Here is a 24,005-nt window from a genome sequence, read left to right as displayed (position 1 = left end):
CGGCCGTAGGCGCAAACTGTAAACAAACAAACTGCAAACTGACACCTTGAAATAATTGGAGTTGTACTGCTCTCCAGTATACTCAAGGCACTACCCGATAGTGTATTATTTTAAGAGAAATAATGACGATTTTTATGTTGTCAAAATACTTTTGAGCATTAGTATAGGTGCTGAGCGGACCCGTTGCTGTGGGATCAGAGGTAGCCAGGTCCCTGGTGGCAGTTGTCCACACTTTAGTGCCGACATGAGCGCACACACAGTACGTCATACTGTTTGCAATGCATTACTGCGGGCCCTGAGCTCGCGAGTACAAATCCCGCGCTGCGTTTATTGTGTCACCCACGCAAGCGGCTGCCACGCGACGCAGGGGAGGGTTTTGGAATCTCTGTGCGCCGCCTACACGTCACTGGTTTACCGGACCGCGGGTCGGCGCGAGTGTTTGCCGTCTCGTCCATCGCTGCGCCTGAACCAGAATTACGGTCCATAAACACGGCCGTGCGCGCCACTCGTAATTTGTCAGAGGTCATTACAGCGCTGCGACCGGAACTGAGCGAAACGGCCAGCGCAGGACAATTGTTGTATTGTCCGACTGCGAACGAACAAGCGCGCGCGCATAGGCGCTTATCAGAATCACGCTCTTCACCGTACACCTCTGCGCGATCAATTTGTTGTTGATGTTGTTGCTGCTGCTGCTGTGGTCTTCAGCCCGAGGTCTGCTCTGATCTCGTTATCTTGTGGAAAGCTTTTTGTCTACGGCTAATTTCTGTGCCCTTCACCCACCTGAACCTCTTACTGGATGAAGTTGTTGTTGTTGTTGTTGTTGTGGTCTTCAGTCCTGAGACTGGTTTGATGCAGCTCTCCATGCTACCTTATCCTGTGCAAGTTTCTTCATCTCCCAGTACCTACTACAACCTACATCCTTCTGAATCTGCTTAGTGTATTCATCTCTTGGTCTCCCTCTACGAATTCTACCCTCCACGCTGCCCTCCAATGCTAAATTTGTGATCCCTTGATGCCTAAAACATGTCCTACCAACCGCTCCCTTATTCTCGTCAAGTTGTGCCACAAACTCCTCTTCTCACCAGTTCTATTCAATACCTCCTCATTAGTTATTTGATCTACCCATCTTATCTTCAGCATTCTTCTGTAGCACCACATTTCGAAAGCTCCTATTCGCCTCCTGTCCGAACTATTTATCGTCCAGATGCCTGTCATCTCGACTGCTAGTGATAAGAGGCCGTTGGGATCCGGCATGGCGTTTCGTATTTCCCTCCTGAACCCACCAACTCCATATTCTGCTAACAGTCACTGGATCTCGACCAACGCGAGCAGCAACGTCGCGATATGTTAAACCGCAATCGCGAAAGGCTACAATGCGACCTTTATCAACGTCGGAAATGTGATGGTACGCATTTCTTCTCCTTACACGAGGCATCACAACAAGAGGCACCGCCGGTCAACTGCTGTTTGTGTATGAGAAACCGGTTGGAAACTTTCCTCATGTTATCGCCTTGTAGGTGTCGCCACCGGCGCCAACCTTGTGTGAATGCTCTGAAAAGCTTATCATTTGCATATCACAGCAACTTCTTCCTGTCGGTTACATTTCGCGTCTGTAAGGCGTCCTACCAACCGATCCCTTCTTCTGGTCAAGTAGAGCCACAGACTTCTCTTCTCCCCAATCCTATTCAATACCTCCTCTTTAGTTATGTGATCTACCCATCTAATCTTCAGCATTCTTCTGTAGCACCACATTTCGAAATCTTCTATTCTCTTCTTGTCCAAACTATTTATCGTCCATGTTTCACTTCCATACATGGCTACACTCCATACAAATACTTTCAGAAACGACTTCCTGACACTTAAATCAATACTCGATGTTAACAAATTTGTCTTCTTCAGAAACGCTTTCCTTGCCATTACCAGTCTACATTTTACATCTTCTCTACTTCGACCATCATCAGTTATTTTGCTCCCCAAATAGCAAAACTCCTTTACTACTTTAAGTGTCTCACTTCCTAATCTAATTTCCTCAGCATCACCCGACTTAATGCGACTGCATTCCATTATCATCGTTTTGATTTTTTTGATGTTCATCATATATCCTCCTTTCAAGACATTGTCCATTCCGTTCAGCTGCTCTTCCAGGTCCTTTGCTGTCTCTGACAGAATTACAATGTCATCGACGAACCTCAAAGTTTTTATTTCTTCTCCATCGATTTTAATACCTACTCCAAATTATTATTTTGTTTCATTTTCTGCTTGCTCAATATACAGATTGAATAACATCGGGGAGAGCCTACAACCCTGTCTCACTGACTTCCCAACCACTGTTTCCCTTTCATACACCTCGACTCTTATATCTGCCATCTGGTTTCTGTACAAATTGTAAATAGCCTTTCGCTCCCTGTATTTTACCCCTGCCACCTTTAAAATTTGAAAGAAAGTATTCCAATCAACATTGTCAAAAGATTTCTCTAAGTCTACAAATGCTAGAAACGTAGGTTTGCCTTTCCTTAATCTTTCTTCTAATGTAAGTCGTAAGGTCAGTATTGCCTCACGTATTCCAATATTTCTACGGAATCCAAACTGATCTTCCCTGATGTCGGCTTCTACCAGTTTTACCATTCGTCTGTAAAGAATTCGAGGAGGGACCCAAAAATAACCGGAATTTCTTCCTAGAAAGCATTTACTTCATTGTTTTCAAATACAACCTTAATCTCCTTCGAAGTACTCTCCATTGACATTAATACACTTGTCCAAACGCTCATTACTGCACCTTTTACATTCGTCCTCTTTGATACCTGCTAGCACTTTCGTAACATCGCGTTTTACGTCTTCCACGTCCTCAAAACGCTTCCCTCTCAAGTCTCTTTTCATCCTCGGGAATAGGAAGAAGTCCGAGGGAGCTAAATCTGGCGAATAGGGCGCTCGTGTCAAGGTAGTCGTCACCGTTGACGCCAAAAACTGGCGAACGCTGAGAGCCGTGAGCGCGGAGGCGTTGTCGTGATGCAGAAACCACACGCCAGAATCTCACAAAGCCGGACCCTTTGAAGACAAACTTCTGCGAAGCCGTTCCATAACCTCCAAATATAATTGTTGGTTTACTGCCTGTTTTTGAGGGACAAATTCAGAGTGTACAGTCCCTTTGATGTCAAACTAACAGATCAACATCGTTTTCACATTCGATTTCACTTGTCGATCTTTTTTTGGTCGCGATGAGCCAGGTGACTTCCACTGTGGTGACTGTTGATTACTTGCTGGATCGTACCCATAGCCCCATGACTCAGCACCTGAAATGATTTTGTTGAAAAAATGTGGATCATCTTCGAACGCGTCCTTCACTTCGAGACAGTCTTGAATGCAACGATCCCTATGTTCTCCGGTAAGAAGCTTCGGCACGAATTTTGCTGCCACTCTCCGCATCCCCAAATCGATGGTAAAGACGCGCTGAATTTAGCTCCATGTCATCCCGGACGAGTTCTCGAGTTGGTCGGTTGTCCTGTGTCAACCTTCACTGATGAGATCACGGATTTTGTCGTTGTTGTCTTCGCTTCGACCAGTGGAAGACAACAACAACAACAACAACAGGAACAGAGTCCTTTTAGACTTACACACTTCGTCGATCGCTGTAATAATTTGTTGATCCCTTCCGAAAAATAGGAACTTTCAAAGGCTGCAAAATAGCTACTAGTTGCTGCAATTACCTCATAATTTGAATAAAACCTTTGTCCCACCAACCATTTCTTCAAATTGGGGAACAAATAGTAGTCCAAGGGAGCCAAGTCTGGAGAATGTGAGACGAGTTGGAATCCTATTTCCATTAATTTTGCGACCAAAACTGCTGAGGTGTGTGCTGTTGCGTTGTTGTGATGGAAAAGGACATTTTTGCGTTTTTATAGTAGCTCGGTTTTCAAACGGTGCAATAACGGTGAATAATACTAAACTGTAATAGTTTTATCCTTTTGCAGCGTGTCGATAAGGATTACCCCTTGCAAATCCCAAAAGACAGTCTCTATAAACCTTCCGGCCGAAGGAATGGTTTTGGTCTCAGGAGTATAGTAATGTATCTATTTTTCATCCACAGTGACGAAACGACGCTTAAAGTCCTGCGGATTCTTCCTGAACAGCTGTAAACTATCCTTGCAACACTTCACACGATTCCGTTTCTGGTCAAGTGTGAGCAATCGCGGAACCCATCTTTTGGATAGCTTCCTCATGTTAAAATCTTTATGCAAAATATTATGTACCCGTTCATTCGAGATGCCCGCAGCACTAGCAATCTCACGGAGCTTAACTCTTCTGTCATCCATCACCATACTACGGATTTTATCAATGATTTCTGGAGTCGTAATCTCCACAGGGCGTCCAGATCGTTCAACATCACTTTTGCCTGTATGGCCACTCCAAAAATTTTGAAACCACTTATAAACCGTTCTAATCCAAGGCACAGAGTTAAAGTAATGTTTACCAAGCTTCCCTTTAGTCTCATGAGGCGTTTTGCCTTTCATAAAGTAATGTTTAATCACCACACGAAATTCTTTTTCGTCCATTTTTTGACAATCAGTCGACTTCCTTGATTCACACGAATTCCAAGCACGAAGAAATAGACCAATATGTCTAAAATTTGGTGGGGGTTCTGTCCAAAGATGCTACTAACTAAACATGACCTCGATACGTGCCGGTGGTGCCATCTCTCGGACTTGGCATGGACTTTTCCAACGCTCCTCGTATTCTGTACATCAAGAAGCTAGCAGTATGATTATCACCCTCAGAGCAAGAATTAAGAGGAAAACGATGCACGTTCACGATTGGCGATAACCACTGTGCTAGCTGGCAAGAGGACAATAGAATGTGTCCAATGGCTCCATCGTACGGTTTCGTCACATATCGGATTTGTCTGGGACACTTCATATCGACTTTCCTGTTTCTTTCATTTTGTAAGGTGGCAAGAACCTTGTCCCTTACATGAAGTCATTAAAGATCACCTAACTCATGTTGAGCAAACAGTAGGGCTGAACAAAAAATGACTGACAAGGCACAATGTATCTTCTAGAGATTATAGTATGGACGTATTGAAATAATTAATGTTGGGTGATGGTTGTAAAGTAATACACACGACATGAAAACTTCGTGGAAACGCGTTGATTTACTGGAGGCTAGTTTATCCCAGGGAAGTACTCAGAATTGACTGTGGTCGCTGTGGGAGCGGCTAAGGGAAGCGAAATGGGCAGCTTAGGGCGGCTCAAGCTCTGAGAAAGCGGTAATGGAGTGCGGCCTCCAGCTGCATTAAGATGAGTGACAGTGAGTGGGTGGTTGGTGGTTGCCCCCGACTCCATGCTGCTGTACCGGGAAGCAGACGGAGAACTTGTACGCCTGTTGATAAATGTCCGCCGTCCCATTTTCAGTGAAACATGAGAGAAAGCTGCGCAAAGCTACGGTGGAGCGGTCAACAGAGGTCAAAATATGTGTGTTCGTGACTATAGCAACTTCACGCTGAATTCATGGTCCGCAGAGTCTGATGTAAATCAGGTGAAGAGCGACAGAATGAAATACGACGGCCTCCAGTGGGAAGGTAAGACCGAGGAATTTGAAGTACTCTCCTGGGAGTCAGAATTCTGGAAATATTGGTTTTTGGGCAGATGCTAACCTTGATGGGTGGCCTGGGCGAAGCTAAATAACAGAAGTTGAGAGGAAGGGAAATTTTGTGGGAATCTGTTCACTTTCCAGAGCAGGCATTGGTTGGCACTTGGAACCGACGCAAAATTAACGCGACTTGTGCTACAATTGGCGTAAGTGATTTTGCTGCAGGGGAAACCGAGGTGAAGAGCAGACTGTGAGAAGTCTCCCTTGAGGTCTTCCGTTCCCAGTTTGCCTAGAGTGCGGACGTGGCATTCTTGACTCAACTTGCCTGAGAAAGAGTGAGCATCTCGGCAGTTTAGGACTTAGCAAAGCGGACGATTGAACTTGGAGATAGGAAGTTTTGGTTCAGCTGTGTATAGAGCAATATAGCTAAGAGTGAGAAGACGAGCGCAGCCTTGCAGCACCATGATGTTGGCCGACGTCCACACAACGACACCACTCCGCCACTCTGTATTCGGTGATATTTCGCCTGCTCTGGCCACTGATTAATTTGTTGGATCATGTCGGCAAAGTTTCCACTAGGGTTTCATGGGCCGTGTATTGTAGAATTCATCTTGCACTTCGCATTACGCCTGGATCAGTCGATAGGAATTACTTTTGAGTTATCGCGCTTTACTCCACGCAATCACAAGTTATTACCACTGCCTGATAGGAGATTCTTGTAATGTGATGATTGAAGGTCGGGCGGGAGTTAAAATAAATTTGTGCTAATCGACTGCATCTGTTTTCAATCAAGTAGTTGAAATCCCAAGTCACTTTCTTAATTAATTTTATGTTCAACGTTTGCATCTGGTGTTCAATAGATGAATTATCATCAATGTGCACCGCTTTTTAATTAAAAGTGATCAATTCTGAATAAATTAATGTCAACACTGCCACCCCAGTTCAATCAGGAGTCACAGGGCCACATTACGTTTTTGCATTATCCGATATTGCGGTAGTTTTGCACTCTCTGTTGATCTGTTAGTCAATTAGTTGGGGTGAACACACGCCAAAACCAGCTAAGTGACGGGATGGTGTTACAATTTCTGCAAACGCCAGCGACCTAGCAGATTTAGTGTCAAAACTGCGTGGTGAAGTTAAGCGTTGCAGTTTGTGTTGGTAGCGCCGAGCGCCGATTACATCAGCATTTCCCCTCACACGTCTCCGCCCGCAGCAAAGACCAATTTTGTCATTCAAATTTTTGATCATCAGTTTCAGTAACTGTTATTTAAGAATGCCGATGTGAAAAAATAGCACATCAGTTGCGTTAAAAATTGGTTTTCAATGCAAGTGCTGTGCTATTTCTTCACGTCGGATATCTTGTTATTCCATTCACTACTTCTTTATGCCACCTATAGTTACTAAGAACAACTTCAAATATTTATCGAAAATTGCGAAAAAAATTTAAGATAAAATACAAATATTGCCACTCGATATTGCCATTTCGATATCGATATACGAAGGTCACTCCAAAAGAAATGCTCACTATTTTTGTAAAAATACAGTTTTCATTCTGCATGTGTGAAAGTTTTACAGTTTGTAGATACATCCTTCCTTCTTGTTTTCAAACTTAGTTCAACCATTTCCCGTGAGTGGCGCCATCACAGCGTGTCTTCAAGATGGCTGCTACACTTGACGTTCGTCAGAAGCAGCGTGCTGTCATAGAATTCCTGTGCTGTGAAAACGAGACAGTGGGAAACATCCACAAGAGGCTGAAAGAGGTGTACGGAGATGCTGCTGTCGATCGCAGTACAGTTAGTCGGTGGGCGAGCAGGTTACGTGATGAAAGCGGGCACGTCAATATTGAGGATTGTCCTCGCAGCGGCAGGACTCGTACTGCACACACTCCAGACAATAAGCAGAGAGTTAACGGATTGGTGACTGCTGACAGACGCATCACAGTGAACGAATTGTCACGCTACGCTGGGATAGGGGAAGTAAGTGTTTGCAGAATACTGAAAGTGTTGGCGTTGAAAAAGGATTGTGCCAGGTGGGTTCCCAGGATGTTGACAGTTGTTCAGACAGAAACAAGAAAAACGGTATGGAACTTTTGGAACAGTACGAGAATGGTGGAGATGAATTTCTTGGATGAATTGTTACAGGTGATGAAACATGGGTCCATCATTTTTCACCAAAGACGAAGAGGCAATCAGTGGAATGCCACCATGCAAATTCACCCAAGAAAAAAAATTCCAAACCGCACCTTCTGCTGGAAAAATTATGGCTACAGAGTTTTTCGATTCTGAAGGGCTCTTGCTTGTGGACATCATGCCAAGTGGAACCACCATAAATACTGATGCATATGTGACGACGCACATCGGCAAAAGCAGGATGTTTTGCTGCTGCACGACAATGCACGGCCACATGTCAGTAAAAAAAAGCCACGGAAGCGATCACAAAACTCGGATGGACAACACTGAAACACCTGCCTTACAGTCCTGACCTGGCTCCATGTGACTATAATCTCTTTGGGAAACTGAAGACTCTCTTCTTGGAACCAGGTTTGAAGATGACAACTCCCTTGTGCACGCTGCCAAACAGTGGCTCCAACAGGTTGGTCCAGAATTTTACCGTGCAGGTATACAGGCACTGGTTCCAAGATGGCGTAATGCAGTTGAGAGGGATAGAAATTATGTAGAGAAATGAAAGTATTGTTCAAAAAAGACTCTAAGCACTATGCGACTTAACTTCTGAGGTCATCAGTAGCCTAGAACGTAGAACTGATTAAACCTAACTAACCTAAGGACATCAGACACATCAGTGCCCGAGGCAGGATTCGAACCTGCGACCGTAGCGGTCGCTCGGTTCCAGACTGTAGCTCCTAGAACCGCACGGCCACTCCGGCCGGCAAGTGTTTTACCTAAAGGATGTATCTACACACTGTAAAATTTTCAAATATGTAGAGTAATAAATGGATTTTAAAAAAATAGTGTGCATTTCTTTTGGAGTGAACCTCGTATCTTTGAATAATTTATCGGCGACGGGTATCGCCTTTTGTTTGGAAGGAATATCGATATAATTAAGTCAGGAGCTCTATCCGTACCACAGGGAAAGTTGCTTGATGTTCCCTGACGTATCGAATCGATCGAGCGCATCTGTAGCTCTGACCATACCATAAATTCCTTTTTCCCCCAATTAGATTCAGTACCTCATTAGTTCCGCTACCTACCTGCATAATCCCTAAGAATCTTCAGCAGCCCCACATTCCAAAAGCTTCTATTTTCTTCTTCCATACGGGGCTACTCTTCAACAAGTATCTTCAGCGAAGATTTTCAAATGCTTATATTTATGTATGTATCTGAGTGCTGTCTATTGTGTAAGAAGGTGATAGCTCGTCGATGATTGTTTTCAGTGTAATGCAGGAGTGTCGCCCGAACTCGTACCGGAATCAGGATTTGCGAACAGACAGTTTAATGGGCGAGGGGCACTGCGTTGCAGCGTAACTTAGAGGTACGAGTCATTCGGCGAGCGTGACCGGATGGCCGAAGCGGTCCGGTGGCTCAGCGGGTTTGGTCCGAGGTCTAGCTGCCCCCTGGCATAAAAAAAAACCCTGAGTGAACGGATCAACGATGAACTTGAACGGGTGTCACGTGACGTTCGCCCCGAAGAAATGCAACGATCAATAACGGAGAAAAGGTTAAGGAAACCGCTCCTGAGAAACCGTAAATCAGGGTTCGAGCCCCATCCAGCAGAAATTTTCGACTTCCGCCATTGCATTACCACAACGTCGTATGGGGCTAGCTGTCACGATTTCCCATCCAAAATCCACTACAAGGTGAGTCAGCATGAGAAGTGAATCGGTTACAAAGTTACCCATTACTATGGTAGGAGACGGCGCTAGGGTATGACGTATGAGGAACATTGCCACCCTGCAGGAGGAAACCATGCATACTACAACTGTGGTTGCATGGTACAGCGCGTATGATACCGCAGTGTCTGTAACAAAATAAGATTGAATGAATGGTGTCAAGCATGGGAACGAAGCATTTCCGGACGTAAGTTCATTAGACCTTTTTCTGTTCGGCATTCTCTCATCGATCAATCCCTGGAGTTTGTACAATGTGGAAAAAATCACCCTGTTCAAGAACAAGTCGTAGTTTAAGGTTTTCACTCTACAAGAGTTCTTGACTGATTAAGGTCAGATTTTTACTAGTCCACTAACAAATATTTGGACGGACATAGTCTATATATTATTGATTTATGTAGATATGCCGGCCGCGGTGGTCTCTCGGTTCTAGGGGCGCAGTCCGGGACCGTGCGACTGCTACGGTCCCAGGTTCGAATCCTGCCTCGGGATTGGATGTGTGTGATGTCCTTAGGTTAGTTAGGGTTAAGTAGTTCTAAGTTCTAGGGGACTGATGACGACAGCAGTTGAGTCCCGTAGTGCTCAGAGCCATTTGAACCATTATGTAGATATATTTATACTGATATATAAAAACAAGGCGGTAACAAACGCTGTTACCAAAAATCTCGAAAGATCCCTGCCAAATTAACTTCAAATTTTTACGCCACATTTAACTAAATGTTGGATGGACAGACGCTACATATGTTTTAAATATATGTTGTATATAAATACATATGTAATATGTAAGGAGGAAACGTCGTTACCAAAAAGCTCTAATAGTTCTTTTACTTCGAATTTTTACACGACATTCAATTAAATTTCGAGGGGCATAAGCTATATAGATATAAATACGTGCAGTATATAAATGCAAATAAGATACAACAGGTAAACGCTGTTGGAAAAGAACCTCGAAAAGTTCTCAATCGACTTACTTTATATTTTTATACTACGCTCTAATAAACATTCAGAAGGACAAAGGTTTTATGTCAAAACCGGTTGCGATAGAAACAAATGCTGTGCTGTGAAGATGCGTGGTTTAGTCGTAGTTTTCTTTCTTGCTTTCTTACATTCGAATATATACAGAGTGTTACCAGAAGGTACGGCCAAACTTTCAGGAAACATTCCTCACACACGAAGAAAGAAAATATGTTATGTGGACATGTGTCCGGAAATGCTTAATTTCCCTGTTAGCGCTGATTTTATTACTTCTCTTCAAATCACATTTATCAAGGTATGGAAACACACAGCAACAGAACGTACCAGCGTGACTTCAAACACTTTGTTACAGCAAATGTCCTCCGTTAGCGAGGATACATGCATCCACCCTCCGTAGCATGGAATCCCTGAAGCGCTGATGCAGACCTGGCGAATGGCGTATTGTATCACAGCCGTCCACAATACGAGCACGAAGAGTCTCTACATTTGGTACCGGGGTTGCGTACACAAGAGCCTTCAAATGCCCCCATAAATGAAAGGCAAGAGGGTTGAGATCAGGAGAGCGTGGAGGCCACGGAATTGTCCCGCCTCTACCAATCCATCGGTCACCGAATCTGTTGTTGAGAATCTTGCGAACACTTCGACGGAAATGTGCAGGAGCTCCATCGTGCATGAACCACATGTTGTGTCGTACTTGTAAAGGCACATGTTCTAGCAGCACAGGTAGAGTATCCCGTATGAAATCATGATAACGTGCTTCATTGAGCGTAGGTGGAAGAACATGGGGCCCAATCAAGGCATCACCAACAATGCCTGTCCAAACGTTCACAGTAAATCTGTGTTGTTAACGTGAATGCACAATTGCGTGCGGATTCAACATTACATTCCTTCAATTGGGCCAGCTGGCGGTGAATCGAGGAAGTACAGTACATACTGACGAAACTAAACTGAGCTCTAACATGGAAATTAAGCGTTTCCAGACACATGTCCACATAACATCTTTTCTTTATTTGTGTGTGAGGAATGTTTCCTGAAAGTTTGGCCGTACCTTTTTGTAACACCATATATATATATATATATATATATATATATATATATATATATATATGGTGAGTCACCTATCGTTACCGCTGGATATATTTCGTAAACCACATCAAATACTGACGAGCCTATTCCACAGACCGAACGTGAGGAGAGGGGCTAGTGTAATTGTTTAATACAAACCATACAAAAATGCACGGAAGTATGTTTTTTTAACACAAACCTACGTCTTTTAAAATGGAACTACGTTAGTTTTGTTAGCACATCTGAACATATAAACAAATACGTAATCAGTGCCGTTTGTTGCATTGTAAAATGTTAATTACATCCGGAGATACTGTAACCTAAAGTGAACGCCTGAAACCTCCGACGTTCAGTTGCGTGTTGTAACAAACACGGCCCACGGTCGGCGTGCAGCATCTGCAGGGACATGTTTACGATGACGACCGTGTTTACGAGTGTTGCTGTAGTGCACTGTTGTGGTTTGGTCTAGCTGTCGCAGTGTCCGCATGTAGCGCTGGCTGCTATTGTTATTCTCCATTCGTCTCCGCACGCAGACCAACTGTAGTACACCGTGGTACCAGACGTCTGTGATAGTGTAGTGTTGTAGGAACTGTGACCATGGTGTATTCGAACTCTGAAAAGGCGGAGATGATACTCATCTATGGCGAGTGTCGACGAAATGCAGCTGAAGCCTGCAGGGTGTCAGCTACTGTTGCCATGAACCCACACATGAGTACACGGGACACTGCGAGAGCCGGTGGACTGAGTCAAAGTAGTGTCATGCGCATACTGCATCGTCACCGCTTTCACCCGTTTCATGTGTCGCTACATCAGCAATTACATGGTGATGACTTTAACCGTCGAGTGCAGTTCTGTCAATGGGCATTAACAGAGAATGCGTTGCAGTTCTACCTGTTTACCGATGAAGCGGGTTTCACAAACCACGGGGCAGTGAATCTACGGAACATGCATTACTGGTCCGTGGACAATTCACGCTGGCTCAGACAGATAGAGCGACAGCGACCGTGGACTGAAAATGTATGGTGCGGGATCACTGGCGACCACCTCATTGGTCCTCACTTCATTGCTGGTGGTCAAACAGCTACAACATACATCGTGTTTTCTACAGAATGATCTGCCAACGTTGCTCGAAAATGTCCCACTGGAAACGCTTCGACGTGTGTGGTATTAGCATGATGGTGCACCTGCACATTCCGCAATTAACACTAGGCTGACCCTTGACAGGATGTTCGACGGGCGTTTCATAGGACGTGGAGGACGCATAAATTGGCCAGCCCGTTCTCCTGATCTTACACCTCTGGACTTCTTTCTGTGGGGTACATTAAAGGAGAATGTGTACCGTGATGCGCCTACAACACCAGAGGATATGAAACAACGTATTGTGGCAGCCTGCGGCGACATTACACCAGATGTACTGCGGCGTGTACGGCATTCATTACGCCAGAGATTGCAATTGTGTGCAGCAAATGATGGCCACCACATTGAACATCTATTGGCCTGACATGTCGGGACACACTCTATTCCACTCCGTAATTGAAAACGGAAACCACGTGTGTACGTGTACCTAACCCCTCATGGTAATGTACATGTGTGTCAGTGAAAAAGACCAATAAAAAGGTGTTAGCATGTGGACGTAAAGTGCTGTTCCAGTCTCTTCTGTACCTAAGGTCCATCACCGTTCCCTTTGGATCCCTACGTAATTCGGTGCTCTCCGATACACACGATAGAACAGCGGAGGAGTGGTACTCAAGCGTCAACTTTAGGTTACAATATCTCCGGATGTAATTAACATTTTACAATGCAACAAACGACACTGATTACGTATTTGTTTATATGTTCAGATGTGCTAACAAAACTAACGTGTTTCCATTTAAAAAAATTTAGGTTTGTGTTAAAAAACATACTTCCGTGCATTTTTTTTATGGTTTGTATTAACCAATTACACGAGCCCCTCATCTCACGTTCGGTCTGTAGAATCAGTTCGCCAGTATTGATGTGGTTTACGAAATATATCCAACGGTAACGTTAGGTAACTCACCCTATATGTGTATATATATATATATATATATATATATATATATATATATATATATATATATATATATATGTATATATATATATATATAAGGCCTATAGATATTCTTTCTCCTTGTACATAATTTTGGACAAAATTTGCATACGCAAAAATGAGCTGTTTCGTTGTAGTCGGTTTTAGTAGAAACAGATAAGTTGTATCTACGGCGAATGGGCTTGTGATTAGAATACAGCTAAGGAATCTGAAATATCCTGGACTTCCTAATTCTACCCATTCACAGACGAAAAACCCCCGAAATAGTATCCTTAGACATGCATCACCTCAGGAGGCGTCCCTCATTTTAAGCGTCTTCAATTCCCAGTAAACAAGGCTCAAAGTCAGAGACAGAGGGGAGACGAGGTGAACAAAGAGCAAAGAGATATGGAAGACAGACTGGGACGTAAATTCGATTAGCACTCTTATTTAGCAATTGCAAAATATTGACGTGTATTCTCACGTTAAAATTTTAACAAAATAAGACAGATATTACAGTTAGAAACTTGTGTATGGCCGGCCGGAGTGGCGGAGCGGTTCTAGATGCTACAGTCCGGAACCGCTCGACCGCTACGGTCGCAGGTTCGAATCCTACCTCGGGCATGGATGTGTGTGATGTCCTTAGGTTAGTTAGGTTTAAGTAGTTCAAAGTTCTAGGAAACTGATGACCTCAGATGTTAAGTCCCATAGCACTCAGAGCCATTTGAACCAAACTTGAGGCACTGTAAATCACTGGGTGCAAATTACCCGGACTATATTCATCTGGTATTTGAGAATATGGCCCTCAGCGGCTGCCAAACAAACTTTACTTGTAGTTTCGATCGTTTTCCCGGTGACTTCTCTCCACCCCAGCCCCGCACCTCCCCAGAGAAATTTTGATTAAGGTGGGAATTAAGGAGATGGGACCTGGATAAACAGACTAAACCAGAGGTTGTAAAGAGTTTCGGGGGGAGAGCATAAGTGAACAATTGACAGGAAGGGGGGAAAGAAATACAGTAGAAGAAGAATGGGTAGCTCTGATGGATGAAGTAGTGAAGGCAGCAGAAGATGAAGTAGGTAAAAAGGGGGAGGGCTAGTAGAAATTTTTGGGTAACAGAAGATATATTGATTTTATTTGATGAAAGGCGAAAATATAAAAATGCAGTAAATGAAGCAGGCAAAAAGGAATACAAACGCCTCAAAAATCGACAGAAGTGCAAAACGGCTAAACAGGGATGGCTAGAGGACAAATGTAAGGATGTAGGGGCATATCTCACTAGGGGTGAGATAGATACTGCCTACAGGAAAATTAAAGAGACCTTTGGGGAAAAGTGAGCCACTTGTATGAAAATCAAGAGCTCAGATGGAAACCGAATTCTAAGCAAAGAAGGCAAAGCAGAAACGTGGAAGGAGTATATAGACGGACTATACAAGGGAGATGTTATTGAGGACAATATTATGGAAATGGAAGAGGATGTAGATGAAGTCACAGCTGCAAAATACTAACGCGAATTGTTTACAGACGAATGGACCTAGGAGAGGATCAGTTTGGATTCCGTAGAAATGTTGGAACACGTGAGGCAATACTGACCTTACGACTTATCTTAGAAGAAAGATTAAGAAAAGGCAAACGTACGTTTCTAGCATTTGTAGAGTTAGAGAAAGCTTTTGACAATGTTGACTGGAATACTCTCTTTCAAATTATAAAGGTGGCAGGGGTAAAATACAGGGAGCGAATGGCTATTTACAATTTGTACAGAAACCAAATGACAGTTATAATGGTCGAGGGGCATGAAAGGGAAGCAGTGGTTGGGAAGGGAGTGAGACAGGGTTGTAGGCTCTCCCCGATGTTATTCAATCTGTATATTGAGCAAGGAGTAAAGGGAACAAAAGACAAATTCTGAGTAGGTATTAAAATCCATGGAGAAGAAATAAAAACTTTGAGGTTCGCCGATGACATCGTAATTCTGTCAGAAACAGCATAGGACTTGGAAGAGCAGTTGAACGGAATGGATAGTGTCTTGAAAGGAGGATATAAGATGAACATCAACAAAAGCAAAACGTGGATAATGAAATGTACTAGAATTAAGTCGGGTGATGCTGTGGGAATTAGATTAGGAAATGAGACACTTAAGTTAGTAAAGGTGTTTTGCTACTTGAGGAGCAAAATAACTGATGATGATCGAAGTAGAGAGGATATAAAATGTAGACTGGCAATGGCAAGGAAAGCATTTCTGAAGAAGAGAAATTTGTTAACATCGAGTATAGATTTAAGTGTCAGGAATTCGTTTCTGAAAGTGTTTGTATGGAGTGTAGCCATGTATGGAAGTGAAACATGGACGAGTTTGGGCAAGAAGAGAATAGAAGCATTCTAAATGTCGTGCTACAGAAGTATTTGTATGGAGTGTAGCCATGTATGGAAGTGAAACATGGACGAGTTTGGGCAAGAAGAGAATAGAAACTTTCTAAATGTCGTGCTACAGAAGAATGCTGAAGATTAGATGGGTAGATCACATAACTAATGAGGAGGTATTGAATAGGATTCGGGAGAGAGGAATTTGTGGCACAACGTGACTAGAAGAAGGGACCGGATGGTAGGACATGTTCTGAGGCATCAAGGGATCACAAATGTAACATTGGAGGGCAGCGTGGAGGGTAAAAATCGTAGAGGGAGACCAAGAGATGAATACTCTAAACAGATTCAGAAGCATATAGGTTGCAGTAGGTACTGGGAGATGAAGAAGCTTGCACAGAATAGAGTAGCATGGAGAGCTGCATCAAACCAGTTTCAGGACTGAAGACCGCAACAACAACAAAGTATTTCTTTACTATTGCGTTTGTGCATAAGTTCGCGAGCGGGAAAGGTGGAAATCCGAGGTTGCAAGACCGGGTGAACAAGATAGGTGCGGAACGACTTCCGAACGCACCTTTTTTTTTTTTTTTTTTTTTTTTTTTTTTTGCGAGGACTAGTTTAGCCGAATGCGGGCGGGCGTTATCGGGGAGTAGCCTTACTTTAGAAAGGCCGTAACTACGGCATATCGAATTGTGTGTTCCTGCTCATATCTGTTGGTCTTCATCCGCAGGTAGTAGTACACCACGCTGTCATTATTTCACCAGGTGCAGAACATTGTCTTTTGTGGATGCGCGGAGGTTTTTGTTTGGCGAGTTCCTGCTATGTTTGGACTCAATGACTCCTTTTCTTTCTTTATGTTAGTATAAAGGATCCATTTCCCGTCACCAGTAACGATACAGCAGAGGAGTTGTTGGTGTTGTTCACGTCCCAGTTGATAATGAAGAAGCAGCGATGCCCATATGGCCACACACTTGTGGCGTCGCAACTAGTGCGAGCGCACAGTTTTCTATCAAATATTTACTGTGAAATGTAGACAGACTGTAAAGTAGCCATCAGATTAGCATATGTGCTGTAGCGGGCAGATTACCGGTGTCCGTTCGTCTGACGTCACGACCATATGGCATGTCTGTACCGTGAGAATGTAAAATGTAAGACCTGTGCGCTAACTAGCCGCGTGTATAACGTGGAACTTTCATCTTTAATAACTTCTAACTGAGGAACCTGAGGAAATTAAAAGTTAATATACTAGTTTCTGTTATGAATAAAAATAAGTCATCCAAATTTGAGCTTTGAAACCTGCATATTTTGGAAATTAGAAAAATCTTACAGAAAACGCAAATTTCTACAATTTTCGAGTCTAAATAAATACCATTATGTATAGATCACCTTCAGTGACCATCCAACTATGAAACAAAATCACCTTCCGTGCTTTTGTATTTATTTTGAGAATTTTACTTTTAGAAATTCACCTATAACTTTGTTAAAACCATAAATGTTTTGAATTTTTGTGAACAGTTATTTTATATGAGTAGGTGAGAGTGAATGAGTGTGCCTGAGTGAATGAAAGAGGGACATTCGCCATTCTTTGCAAGTGTATAAAATCTAGGTTGGAACTCGCAAGTGTTCAGACGATGTAACCGTGGGAACAGAGTCGCCAGTGGTTCCCCATCTTAGTGAATGTCGGATGTCCAAGAGTGTATGGTATTGTACAAGCAGCCAGAACGTTCGCGAGTATTTAAATAATTTCTGGAAATAAAGTAAAGTCTAGTTTTCCTTTCGGTTTGTTAAATTATACAGTAAATTTTGTGTAACAAGAAATCATGACGTAAATGATTCAGAAGTCATGACTGGTGCGTGCTAGATTTTGGCGCGAGGCGCACCCAAAGAGTTAATGCTGATTGGCTGTGTGATGTGTGAGCCAATGAGATGCGAGGACGGTTAGCAGACTAGGAGAGGGAGTCGCGAGTGGATGAGGGGTCGCGAAGGAACTGTGATCGAGAAGAGACATGCTTGATGTGTCCTCGCGAATAATGTGTAAAATGAAGCCATAAAACGGCTTCATCGGTTCGGTAGTGTGCGATTTGAGACTGGAAGAGTCCAGTAACGCGTAGTGTGAGTTTGAGCGAGTTGTGACTTTTCGTTCCGCGAAAGACGCGAGTAACTTTAATAATTAAAAGCGTGGCGGTACTTCGTAAACTTTTACTAAGTGCTTATGGCGAGCATTAACGTTAAAAAACGAACTATTATTGAACATCGACTGCAAACGTGTATGTTAGAAAATCGTCTGTGTTGCAGTTAAGTAAATTCCGTAACTTTGAAAGCTAATTCTGGCGGGGTTTGAGTGTGGATAGAATTGTGAACTGAACTTTCTTCAAACGTAGATTAGCGGGCTGATGATCAGGCTTAAAGACAATAAAGAGCTTAAATAGAATTACCAACTTCGCGTTCTCGTTTGAGTAAACAATTACTACCATTCCAATAACTCAATTTATTTAGGAAGATTGCTCATAGATTGTATTTCAGCAAACATGTATCGCGGCCTCCGGTGAGCGGCTATTAAATTGCAGTTTCTTCAACACTGCTTTTCTGCAATTTTTCCAGTAGCTGCTATCAGGAGAGGCGAGTGCAGCAACTACCTAAGAAACGAGGTAGGTGGATTTTCTTTCAGGGAAAGGAAACTGCGCGATAAGAGCCTGACCCGTCGCACACTGATTGTTGTTTTTAGGTTAGAGCATGCGGAACTGATACACCCGGTTTTTGAACCTTCCCCACTGCATGTCGCAAGGTGGCACAACGATCACAGTTCATCACATTCTCCTCTTCTCGACTGCACTGACGTTGATCATTGTGGGTTCATGTGCTCAAACGATCTTTATCAAATCCCGAAAGTCTTCATGATCCTCCTTAAAACAAGAAAACACTTTCCTGCCATATGCATGCCTTTAACATTACCTGCATTCTAAAACTAAACTGAACCCCGTCCGAACAGTCTTTGGTAGGCCCCACGCTACCGACCGATCGCCATGTCATCCTTAGCCCGCACACGTCACTTGATGCAAATATGGAGGGGCATGTGGTCAGCACACCGCTCTCCCGGCCGTATCTGATTTACGAAACCGGAGCAGCTATTTCTCAATCAACTAGCTCCTCAGTTTACCTCACGAGGGCTGAGTGCACCCTGATTATCCAGACACACACGTCACAAATGCTTCTGGGCGCCATCTCTGCTGCCTCCCCTCTGCCGAACTCAAACGGAGGAATACGTCAGAAACGTCCCCGTTTCTCCACTTGGAACTGCATTTTCTAGAGTCCACAGCTCACTCACTATCTCCAGATGACGAAATGATAATATGTAAACTCAAATAGAAACCGTGAACTACAAATGAAAAAACTGGAACCGCGCTGCTGCTACTGTCGCAGGTCCGAATCCTGCCTCGGGCATGGATGTGTGTGATGTCCTTAGGTTAGTTAGGTTTAAGTAGTTACAAATATACAGAACTGGCAGAAAATCCTAAGAAATTTTGGTCTTATGTCAAAGCGGTAGGTGGATCAAAACAAAATGTCCAGACACTCTGTGACCAAAATGGTACTGAAACAAAGAGTGACTGACTAAAGGCCGAAATACTAAATGTCTTTTTCCAAAGCTGTTTCACAGAGGAAGACTGCACTGTAGTTCCTTCTATAGATTGTCGCACAGATGACAAAAAGGTAGATATCGAAATAGACTACAGAGGGATAGAGAAACAATTAAAATCGCTCAAAAGAGAAAAGGCTGCTGGACCTGATGGGGTACCAGATCGATTTTACACAGAGTACGCGAAGGAACTTGCCCCTTCTTGCAGCGGTGTACCGTAGGTCTCTAGAAGAGCGTAGCGTTCCAAAGGATTGTAAAAGAGCGCAGGTCATTCCCATTTTCAAGAAGGGACGTCGAACAGATGTGCAGAACTATAGACCTATATCTCTAACGTCGATCAGTTGTATAATTTTGGAACACGTATTATGTTCGAGTATAATGACTTTTCTGGAGACTAGAAATCTACTCTGTAGGAATCAGCATGGGTTTCGAAAACGACGGTTGTGTGAAACCCAGCTCGTGCTATTCGTCTACGAGACTCAGAGGGCCATAGCCACGGGTTCCCAGGTCGATGCCGAGTTTCTTGACTTCCGCAAGGCGTTCGATACAGTTCCCCACAGTCGTTTACTGAGCAAAGTAAGAGCATACGGACTATCAGACCAATTGTGTGATTGGATTGAAGAGTTCTTAGAAAACAGAACGCAGCATGTCATTCTCAATGGAGAGAAGTCTTTCGAAATAAGAGTGATTTCAGGTGTGCCGCAGGGGAGTGTCATAGGACCGTTGCTATTCACAATATACATAAATGACCCTGTGAATGACATCGGAAGTTCACTGAGGGATTTTTTGCAGATGATGCTGTGGTGTATCGAGATGTTGTAACAATGGAAAATTGTACTGAAATGCAGGAGTATCTGCTGCAAATTGGAGCATGGTGCAGGGAATGGCAATTGAATCTCAATTTAGACAAGTGTAATGTGCTGAGAATACATAGAAAGAAATGTAGCAGGTCAGCAACTGGGAGCAATTAAGTCCATAAATTATCTGGAAGTAGGCATTAGGAATGATTTAAAATGGTGATCATATAAAGCTGATCGTCAGTAAATCAGATGCCAGACTGAGATTCGTTGCAAGAATCCTAAGGAAATGCTGTCCGAAAACGAAGGAAATAGGTTACAGTATGCTTGTTCGCCCACTGCTTGAATACTGCTCACCAGTGTGGGATCCGTGCCAGATAGGGTTGATAGAAGAGACAGAGAAGATCCAACGGAGAGCAGCGCGCTTCGTTACAGGATCATTTAGTAATCGCGAAAGCATTACAGAGATGATAGATAAATCCCAATGGAAGACTCTGCCGGAGAGACGCTCCGTAGCTCGGTATGGGATTTTGTTGAAGTTTCGAGAAACTACCTTCGCCGAGGAGTCAAGCAGTATATTGCTCCCTCCTACGTATATATCGCGAAGAGACCATGAGGATAAAATCACAGAGATTAGAGCCCACACAGAAGCATAGCGACAATCCTTCTTTCCACGAACAATACGAGACTGGAATAGAAGGGAGAACCGATAGAGGTACTCAGGGTACCCTCCGCCACACACCGTCAGGTGGCTCGAGGAATATGGATGTAGATTTAGACGTAGACTGATGACCTCAGATGTTAAGTTCCATAGTGCTTAGAGCTAGTTGAACGATTTGAGATAACCTGTGGACTGTGGGCGCTAGAAAATCGGGTGCCACATGGAGAAATCGGAACATTTCCGAGATATTATTCTGTTTCGATTGAATATAGTGGCACCGTGTTTCGGTATAATGCTATTGGACAGAGCACGGCAGGAAAATGGTTTTCTCGTTTTAAGAGGGGCCTTAATGAGATCAGTGGCTCTCCATATGCGCAGGACCTTCGGGGTTTAAACGCATTAATCCACAATGATCCGCGTCAGGGCACTCGAGAGCTGCAAATGTGGTGAAGTGTGATCATTCGACCATCGTGCGACATTTCGTGCAATGGGGAAGTTTCAAAAATCGGGTGTGTGCGTACTGCACGCTCAAAGTCAAAATCACAAAAATTTGCGGGTGGAAATATTTGCATCTGTGCTTGCTTGTCAGCAATTGGCTAGTGATCAATAGCGATTATTCCTACCCTGCATCGTTACTGGTGACGAGAGACCGTGTCTTTATGCTAACGGACGGAAAAGAAGACAATAGTAGAGCCCAAATAAAGCAGCCACTCCCCATTCAAAAACCTGCGCGCACCCACAAAAGATAATGTTAAGCATCCGGTGAAACAGCGATGGTGTGGTGTGCTACGAATTGCTTCCCCAAGGTATAACCATCATTACTGACATTTATTGCCAAGAAGTGAGACCTCTTGCAGACACAGTGCGAAAAAAAAAAACGACCAGGAAGATTGTGTGGAGTGATATTAGTCCATGATAACTTCCTCATACGTTCTTCTAGACAAGAAACACTATACAGCAGTTGGGTTGGGGAGTCGTTCCGCATCCACCTTATTCAGCTGATCTTGCGCTCCCAGATTTTCACCTTTTCCCCTCTGTGTCGGACAGCCATGAAGGAACTTCCTCTCTGGATGAAAGTGTGATCCGAACGACTCCTCCGCCTAAAACGATGTGATTTCTACAGTGGCGGAATCGCAAAGTTACGCCAGTTTTGGCAGACTGTTGTAAATGGTGAAGGAGGATGCTGATATTCTGGTGTGCGTACTGTAAGACCTTCGGTACACTCACCATCAGATTATTAGACTTGTCGCTCTAATGAAGTAGGCGAGTGTCAGCAATATGTCTCGTGGTCTTATCGTGGTGTGTTTATCTTCTGCCGTTAGGTCAGACGATAAAAATGCCACTTGCACGCTTAGAGTAGCAGATTGACGGTGACCAACGTTAAACAGAATTTGATTAATTTTCACACAAATTTATTAAAAAAGTGACAAGCATAAACCTTACGTAACTTGATTCTGGATGCTATTTACAATTGACGATCTGAAGTTCCTTTGGTCTTGGTACGTTAATTTTATTCTCACATATCTCTGATACTTGACAAAGTGTCTACACATTTCTCTTCATGGCTATATACAGGAATATGATAATCTTCTTAGGTGCAGACTGAAACTTGACTATAAACTGGTGCAGACTAATGCAGACTGGTACAGACTGGTGCAGACAAATGCAGACTCCTGATCGGAGGTCTGTACACTTGTTATAATACCTCACGCATTCAGGTATCACTGCGCGAGTGTGATACGCGAGGAGAAAAGGTTCTACATTAGCAGCGATCTCCCTGGCTGCGTTACATATTGATACGCGCATTGGCGGAAGCAAAATTTGGTCCGTCTCTAAGGCAGCGCCATCTCGTAGTGTGGAGACGGACGAGTGCTGCGCCTGCGCTGTTGCGCTTGGCAGGGCGCGCTCTATTGGGAGAGATGTGTACGCGCTGACTACGCGGAACTATGTACACAACAATAAGATACCCTGCGAGGCCTACCTTGCACCAGGGCAGAGCTCCTGGAGATGATGGGCCGGTCGGCATCGGCCTCGTCGCCGCCAGACGCCGCCAGCAGGTGCAGGGTCACATTGAGGGGGGGGCGAGGGGGTCTGCGCGGTCCCCCACTGAGGGTGACCAGCACGGCCGTGGCGCCCCCTGCCACCGCCGTCCGTGGACTCACCACAGTCACAGACCTGCAACATCATAAGCAGTCCCATAAAAATATACTCCATCCACTCACAAGCAAAAGAGACAACTGAGCAAAGGATTGTACTGTCCCCACAGCAGATACCCTCTACCACGCACCAATTAATCATTTTAAATCAAACCATCTACATTCGTTCACTGTGGAAAAGTTAACTGATCTGATTTCCTGTAATACAGGTTGTTACAAAAAGGTACGGCCAAACTTTCAGGAAACATTCCTGACACACAAAGAATGAAAATATGTTGAGTGGACATGTTTCCGCAAACGCTTACTTTCCATGTTAGAGCTCATTTTATTACTTCTCTTCAAACCACATTAATCATGAAATAGAAACACACAGCAACAGAACGTACCAGCGTGACTTGAAACACTTTGTTACAGGAAATGTTCAAAATGTCCTCCGTTAGCGAGGATACATGCATCCACCCTCCGTCACATGGAATCCCTGATGCGCTGATGCAGCCCTGGACAATGGGGTATTGTATCACAGCCGTCCACCATACGAGCACGAAGAGTCTCTACATTTGGTACCGGTGTTGCATAGACAAGAGTTTTCAAATGCCCCCATAAATGAAAGTCAAGAGGGTTGAGGTCAGGAGAGCGTGGAGGCCATGGAATTGGTCCGCCTCTACCAATCCATCGGTCACCGAATCTGTTGTTGAGAAGAGTACGAACACTTCGATTGAAATGTGCAGCAGCTCCATCGTGCATTAACCACATGTTGTGTCGTACTTGTAAACGCACTTGTTCTAGCAGCACAGGTAGAGTATCCCGTATGAAATCATGATAACGTAATCCATTGAGCATAGGTGGAAGAACATGGGGCCCAATCGATACATCACCAACAATGCCTGCCT

The 24,005-nt window shown here is 43.9% G+C and overlaps 1 protein-coding gene across 1 annotated transcript in view; it reads right to left on the bottom strand.

The window, feature by feature from the left end:
* The window catches only part of LOC126293207 (C3 and PZP-like alpha-2-macroglobulin domain-containing protein 8), a 732,149-nt gene that overhangs the window by 409,975 nt on the left and 298,169 nt on the right, over window positions 1-24,005 (bottom strand). Inside the window, exon 3 of the mRNA XM_049986331.1 lies at window positions 22,941-23,134. Coding sequence (XP_049842288.1) covers window positions 22,941-23,134 — 194 coding nt within the window. The remainder of the gene's footprint in view (window positions 1-22,940; window positions 23,135-24,005) is intronic.

Source organism: Schistocerca gregaria, chromosome 10 (genome assembly GCF_023897955.1).
Source record: "Schistocerca gregaria isolate iqSchGreg1 chromosome 10, iqSchGreg1.2, whole genome shotgun sequence".
NCBI classification, from domain to species: domain Eukaryota; kingdom Metazoa; phylum Arthropoda; class Insecta; order Orthoptera; family Acrididae; genus Schistocerca; species Schistocerca gregaria.
This window is presented reverse-complemented; position numbering and strand designations above follow the sequence as displayed.